This window comes from Cyphomyrmex costatus, unplaced genomic scaffold (assembly GCF_001594065.2).
Source record: "Cyphomyrmex costatus isolate MS0001 unplaced genomic scaffold, Ccosl1.0 scaffold213, whole genome shotgun sequence".
Taxonomy (NCBI): Eukaryota; Metazoa; Arthropoda; class Insecta; order Hymenoptera; family Formicidae; genus Cyphomyrmex; species Cyphomyrmex costatus.
Genome location: NW_017276181.1, coordinates 109,836 through 118,061, shown reverse-complemented (window position 1 = coordinate 118,061; position 8,226 = coordinate 109,836). Strand labels below are relative to the sequence as shown.

The 8,226-nt window shown below is 32.8% G+C and overlaps 1 protein-coding gene across 1 annotated transcript in view; it reads left to right on the top strand.

Moving 5' to 3' along the window:
* The first annotated feature begins 7,800 nt into the window (after positions 1 to 7,800).
* Positions 7,801 to 8,226, top strand: part of LOC108773537 (putative nuclease HARBI1) — a 4,390-nt gene continuing 3,964 nt past the window's right edge. The window contains exon 1 of the mRNA XM_018539375.1: positions 7,801 to 8,006. Within this exon, the coding sequence (XP_018394877.1) occupies positions 7,801 to 8,006 (206 nt within the window). The remainder of the gene's footprint in view (positions 8,007 to 8,226) is intronic.

Below are 8,226 nucleotides of genomic sequence, written 5' to 3'. Positions count from 1 at the left end.
AAAAAAATGCAAAAGTACATTTTTAAATTGATTTTAAAAAAGTAACGGAAAAGTAACGAAAAGTTATTTTTCAAGTAACGGTAACTGTAACGAGTTACTTTTAAAAAGCGATAACTGTAACTGTAACTAGTTACATCTTTTACTCGGTAACGAGTAACTGTAACTAGTTATTTTTAAAAAGTAACTTTCCATTCCCTGGTTTCAACGTTGCAGCAACATTGGCCATCAATGTGGAAAAATCGACAAAGATTCAATTTGTGATGCAATTTATTGAACGTTGTTTCAACGTTGCAGCAACATTGGCCATCAATGTGGAAAAATCGACAAAGATTCAACTTGTGATGCAATTTATTGAACGTTGTTTCAACGTTGCAGCAACATTGGCCATCAATGTGGAAAAATCGACAAAGATTCAACTTGTGGTGCAATGTATTCAATGTTGTTTCAACGTTGCAGCAACATTAGCAATCAATGTAGAAAAATCGATAAAGATTCAATATTGATGAAACATTGACATTTCAACATTCAACATTGCAATATCTCAACAACGTTATTTCAAGGTTCTGTGCTGTATGGGTAAGCATCTTTAAAACTTGTAAATAATTTATTGTGGAAAATGTACTTTAGTCGAGATTCAAACTTGATTCTCCTGAAAGCACAGTTTGTATAAATTGGAAATTGTATAAATTTACAAATATTATTAAGCACGAAAAATTCGCTTTAACCAAAAAAGGCATTTTCCATTTATGTGTGTCTAATTTAGTTTATATTAAGTACTTGTACAATTAATTGTATAATTTTATAGTTAACAATTTACACAATTTATAAAAATCAACTGCATACATTATAATACCTGTTCAAGTATTACATTTTTCATATTTGAACAATCTTGCACATCGCAATAAATTTTGTTGCGTATCATTTCTTAAGATAAGCTTGAGTACTACTTCGACAATACAATTATGTAACTTATTAATTTGAATTAAATGAGGAATCTCAAAAAAATATAAGATATTTAATAAAATCAAGTTTTTCTCATTTTCATAGTTTAGCATTATGGTTTTCGCATTATTCCTAAAGATTGACGTATTTATCATGCATGAGTAATTGCTATTTGCTAATATTCATCATATTTTCTTTTTTAACTTTTAATAAAAATCTAGACGAAATAATATACGTTTATATAATAAATATTGAAACATATTTCTTTATATCATACATACACTGGGCAACAAAATTAACGCAACACCTGTTTCATTGTGCAAAAATAGGCAAACGGCAAACTTCAAGATAAAATAACCTCGTCAAAAATCATCGTATCCAGATTAAAAAAGCATTTTACAGTTTGAAACCTCTACTTTTCAAATCGCTACTTGAAAAAGTGGTCTCATGGATTTTTGAAGAGTTACACAAACATAAATAAAGATATATCAGATCTCAAATTTTTTTACGAAATTTGCGGAATTTCACGGGGCGGACTAAAAATTGTACGCAAATGCGGTTTACATCACTCGAAAGACCGAATCTTTACCTTTAATTTGCTTTTTTACGAAGCTCCGTACGATTTTTTTTCACCGAGTTATTCAACGTTGAAGCAAAAATGACCCCTTTTACTACAACGCCCCGTGGAACTCCGCAAAGGACCCCGCACGTTTCTTATGGGAAAGTAGTAAAAATGACCCCTTTTACTACAACGCCCCGTGGAACTCCGCAAAGGACCCCGCACGTTTCTTATGGAAAAGTACTTTCGGTCAAAATGGCTGAAAATTTAGTATGTTGTAGTTTATGGTGTCCTAATCAAAAATCTCAATGGGCACGTGTTTCTAGAATCAACAAGTTCTGAGATATTGTTATGGCTGAAAATTTAGTATGTTGTAGTTTATGGTGTCCTGATCAAAAGTCTCAATGGGCACGTGTTTCTAGAATCAACAAGTTCTGAGGTATTGGTTTAGTATGTTGTAGTTTATGGTGTCCTGATCAAAAGTCTCAATGGGCACGTGTTTCTAGAATCAACAAGTTCTGAGATATTGTAGCTCAAAGGGCGACATCGGCCTCATATCGATTATTATAAAAAGTAACATATTGCTACGTTGCCTTCTAATATAAAGTATAAGTATTTCATTAAAATCTTTAATTTTATTAATTCTAATATATTGCGAAGAATATCACGTAATGTTGGTGTTTCGTCCCAGCTTCCAATACTGGACTCATCAGTAAGGTATTGTAATGGAAGTCTACCTTAGACGCCGGTGTAAGTTATTAAATCGAGATTCTATATAAAGAGATATACGCGTGTCTCAGCACTTGCGAGAATTTGCGAATATACAAATAGACCTCTGATGGCGGGTCGACATAGTAATATTCTTCGCAATATTTATCTAAAGTACTATATGTATTCTCCTCCCACCCCCCTCACATTGCGCGCCGAACAATCGTCGGTCTTAAAACGCAACTCTATCTGAAAAATCCTTCCAAATTGCGCGCCGAACTATCGTCGGTCTTGAAACGCAACTCATAATCATCTGAAATAACGTCCCCTTAATCAAATTGTAATACTAAACGCATCATTTCGCCCGCGTGATTTTAAATTTTAATTGTAATAAGGCTCAACGAATTTAAAACTAATAACAGAACAGGGCTACGAGCCATACAACGTTCGACTCTTTGGCGAGACTTGGCGTGGCAAGTATTGAAATGTTTTTGCCTTTCTGTAACATTTCTTCTTTCGATGTAGGGAGGTATGCACCTCGGTTTTATTAACTTAGAACACTTGGTTCTATGGATCCGAATATTTTCCAGTGCAGAGTTTTTTCCTAGCACTGACAGTAGCTCGCCCAAATAGTCTATGCTTCTTACGGCTGTATGTGTTGCTATATGAACGGTCAAACAAAGATCAATTTGTTTAGCTTTCCGGTCCATAACTGAGATGCCTGAACAAATAAAAAAATATTAAAAATCTAGAAAATGTGTAGTCAAAATATAATTATTAGCAATGATAGAAACTTGATGTACCACTTTCAGGAAGGATAGCCTACTCTTTCCTGTGGAGATTGTATCTAGAAGCATTTGCCTTGTGCCTGGCAGTCTCTGCGTGTTTTAGACGGTCTGCATGATGAGCTCTCAAATTAACTTCACAAACTGTACACCTGGCTTCTCTGAACTCAGGATCAGTTTCAAATTTTTTATTTTTACTAAGCCACCCTATTTATTGAAAAAAAATTAAACACTCCTGTTTATTTTTTCATAGATATAAAATAGAATAGATATGAATAGAAAGAAATATAAAGGGATTATTCATAAAAAATAAACAAAAAGGTTATGTTAAAATTTACGTTTCAATTTCTTCTCTCTTTCCCAACATTTTTTATATTTTCGAGAATACTTCTCCCATTTTCCCATGTTTTCCTTTAAGCACCCTACATATTCGGTGATTGAAGTACATACATTAGGGAGCAGGGATTCTGTCATATCTTTTCTCTATTTTCACATATTAACCGCTATCTTCTGTCACCTAATTTGTGACAGAATCCCTGCTCCCTAGTGTACATACTGCAGCCTGTTTATTTCGATTTTTTGTTTTGTTATTGCTGCAAAGAAAAGTGAAATAACTATGTAAATGTAAAAAATTTTTATTTATTTATTTATTTATTAACCAAATAAATAATATAAAATACTAATAAAGTACCGAAAAATAGAAAAGGTAATGAAGAAGTAAATATTAATTACGTGGTATGATTTTATTGATTTTTAAATATAACAAGTCTATTGAAATGTGTACGTATCCTCGGTATGGTGTCTCGTAAACTTTTACTTGCGTGTTGTAATCTGACAGTGAAATATTTTTTAAGTATTTGATTAATTAACTGGAATTTATGATTATATAAAACGTGTTTACTGACAGCTAAGTCTAATTCTTTGAAAAGATGCAGTGGTAAAATTTGTTTTCGAGCTGTGATAATTAAAAAATCTAAAATATTTTTTGTAGCAAATACGTTATTAGTAGTTCTAATAACTTGTTCAGCTATTTTACAAACCGTAATGACATCTTCACTCGGAAAGATTAATCCAGAAGATTGCCTTTCATCGTTACATTTCTTAAACTTTCTATTTTTTAAACTAATTAATTCGCATTTGTTTTCAGGACTTTGCAAGGTTTCTAAACACATTTTGCAGTGATTAGTTTTTTGTACACTTTTGACAATAAATCCGGCAATATACGTCACGATGTCTGAATGATATTCACTCCAAGCCCATCCTTTCATTCCATCATAATCATGATCACATGCTGCGTGAAGCAAATTTTGCAAATCCATCTCTTCCTTTTGTTTTTCTATTTGTAAAGTGCTTGTATCGTCTTGTGAAAGGCAGTTTGCATTAGTAACGTTAATGTCATTTACGTGAGATACTAATTTTTTGTAACTGTTTTTAAACTGATAACAGGTCGGTTTATTGCAAAATCCACCCATTTTCCGTATACTCGAAAAAAATGTTTCAAGATGATCTTGAGAAAATTTGTATGTCAGCACGTATGTTATTAAATTGTTTGTGAATAAATAATGAGATATTCTAAATACACTTTGCATGCCAACGATGATACCTAAAAAACCAGTCTTTCGCGAGCTCTCTAGAATAGGTTTCATTGTATTGCCTTTTAATATGCGAAGAGATTTAATGTACCCAATGAAATCAAATTTTTTTTTTTCCAACTCGACAATATTTTCACGTGTTTTTACCGCATTGACGACGGGAGTTCAGAATATCAAAGCAATCATTAAAAGTTTGACAAAAAATTGAAGTTGAACTAGCGCCAATAAACTGATTAGGAAACCTTTTTTCCATATACAATAGAGCTTTGGCTACAGACTCACTAAGGACTTGAGCGGCCAACTTCACTTTCATTTTTTCGTTTTGGAAACATACGTGACGACGACGTATTTTTGTTGCTGGATGAAGTCCCTCTCGTTCCTGAATTTCAACCAAGTTGAGTAAATGACTCCAGCGAATAACATTATTTTCATGGTCATAAATTGTACAGTCAGCAAAAGTATTTCGGACAAGCTTTAAAGCATGACACGCGTCTGGAACAACATAAACTGGTTCTTTCGTCACGGGATGTTCGAAAAAACAATCTTCGTCAATTCTCTTGATATTTGCACCTAAGTAAGATTGCCGAATTTGTAGCAGCTCCGTCAAATGTTATGGAACGTACGTCACTTATGCCATTTTCATGAAGTGCAGTCAATAATTCTTTTAAAATATTAGCTCTTGCTTCTCCACTCAAGCTTTTCACGAAGTAGTACGCTATTGGTGTTTTGAAATGCCCGTTAAGACACACTAGCATGAATACAAGTGCGTAGGAAGCCTCTTTACTTTTGTCTGTGTTATTCGATCCACCAATATCAACTAAGCCGTAACATTCACCGTGTTTGAATTCAATTTCTTTTTTTAACGATATTTCGTCTACTTGCATGCCAAATTGCAACTCTTTATCTTTCGAACGTTCTGATTCTATCACGTTTCTAATATTTATCAAGATAGACTTGTTTATTTCTGGATTGAAATTTACTGTCGAAAACCATCTTCTGACAGTTTGAGGATGCGGCAAAGTGTTGTTGAAGGATTCTCGTATGAATTTGTAAGCGGGTGTGGAATAAAAAAGTAATGTGCAAGCAAACTTCTTTAGTTCGATTGAATATTCTGGCGGTTTATTGTTTGTTAAGCATTTCTTGAACATTTCCAGAAGGACAGGTGTAGTTTCTTTCTGAAATGGTTTTAATGTGAAATGATAATAAAATGGACTAGGGAACTAATAAATAAGGTTGAGGTATATTTAAAAAAATACTGATTTTAAAGTGAAAGATATTTAATTAAAATACATTTCTACATACCAATTCATAATATTATACAATTCATATTGTATGCAATTCACAACATGTACAATTCTTATTATATACAATTCAAAAGATATTTTAAAAATAATTATTGCTGTGTATAAAAAAAAATATGTTTATCTAGCTCGTTGAAAAAAATATAACAATAGAAATCTATAAATACATGATTCGTTGTGAAAAAATTATAGTACTGAAAAAACATACTACTTCAGTAAAATTACATAACAAAAACTCCATATCTGTAGAAATGTTGTTCTACTCAAAATATATATGTTTATCGATTGGTTCTTGTACTATTTTAAATACACATGTAAATATCTCGACTCACTAAGTCAAAAAAATTAAAAATTCATTGTTGTTCTCAATAGAGACAAAATCTTTCAAGACATGATTACAAAAAAAATTAATTACAATAAAATTTGATAAAAATCACAAAATACAAATGTATGATGAATCATCATAAAAAAGATTACGCTGTACTTTGTAATTTCATTACATAGTTATTATTTCAATTTCATTTACGAAATAAGTCGCTGTTTATGCAGATCCTCGGCACCTACTTGTAAAGCTTCTTCTGTTTCATGAGACAAAAGTCCAATACTTTTTAAGTGTTTTGTCACTTCTTCCATACTATTAAATTTCTTCTGCAGTCGATTAACTTTTTGGTGCAAGGTATTTAATTTTTTTTTAGTTTCGCCATAGTATTTTTTTACAATACAATAAACTGCCTCGGAAGCAAAATGTTCTTGACGAAGATCTCCCATGTACCGAGGATTGCACACTCTCTTTGCATCAAAACTTAATTCCTCACAATTTTTCCTGCAATAGTATACAATTATATATAAAACAATTATATTTCTTTTTAAGAAAAACTTATTTCGTTACAAAAAAATTAACGAACCTTTTTCTTGTTTCATCAATTTTTCCATTACTGGAAGATTCAGTTTCGGATATAGAACTATTTACATTTTGATTCCACATGATCTCACAAGAGTTTTCATTTTCTTTATCCTCTGACGCTGATTTGCAAATACCTCCTGTGTTGGCCACTCTGAAGTATATTTTTATATTACACGTTTTGTTCATAAAACGAAAATAAGTTAAAGGAATTGTGCCTATTTATTTCTTACCTTATAGAATTATTAGCAAGTGATAATGTTGGGCATGCAGTTTCTTTTAAAAATCGACGCACACTATCTCCAACGACTTTGTAAATGAAGTCTGTTTCGCAAAAATGCTGACTGCAAACAAAACTTCTTTTAGAAGCTGTCATGTTCACAGCTTTCAGCCACTGCTGTCTTCGTTCGTCGTTTTTAGGGAAACTAAACAATTACTCATATTAGCATACATATATATTTTTCGTGTAAACATAATCTATATACAATGACATTTTATTTACCTGTGAAACGACACATTATCAATAACTCCTTGGGACACTTTACATATACAACAATCAGAAACCATTTTTCTCTAATTGCTCCGTTATTTTACTTTAAATAACAATATCGTGGACATCGAAAGAAACAGGCTGCAGTACGTAATTCAGTTGTGCTTGGGTGTAGGATGCTTATCACAAAACAATAACTAAGGTGCTTATACTGGTTAAGCTATAGGTGGGGAAGAAGCCTTCTCTCCCTCAGTTCTTGTCAGAGTCCCCCACCATTACCATCGTTAGAAAGAGACAAAGCTCCGATCACTCATGCTTTCTCTCTCTAGTCCAGACGACAGTCGGCCTGTTGAGATGCGCAGTCTATGGGTGCGTTTCGTTTCTCGCATCGAACGCATATGTAGCAGTCAATGCGCTGCACACATGTATATCATTCCGTTTCATCAATGCGTTTTATGCTCGCTTAGAAACGGAACGGTTTCATGCATTTGATGCGAACGCATGTGCCATGTGATTCGAAATATGGATGTCAACATCATTAAGCTGTTAAGCGTAAGCTTCGTGTTGAGAAATAACGAAATTATTATCGATAGTTGTAGCGATAGTAGCGAAAATGAAGACAGTGAAAATGAAAATGGTCTCAATGAAGAAGAATTATTGTATGCTGTATTAATGATTGACACTACGCATGGGGAAATGGTGATTTCCGAAAAATTGAGTGACTATGGGTGCGTTCCACTTAACGTTCGCAACGCTCACGAGTATTATTTTGTCCTTTTTGTAATCGAATATTAAATAAGGATGAGATGATATACGCGATCGTTGCGAACGTTTAGTGGAACGCACCTTATGTGGAAAGAGTAATACCGGACTATTCCAGAACTGTATTTAAACAACATTTTCGGTGAGTAATGATTGTATAAACAACTTGTTATATATATATATATA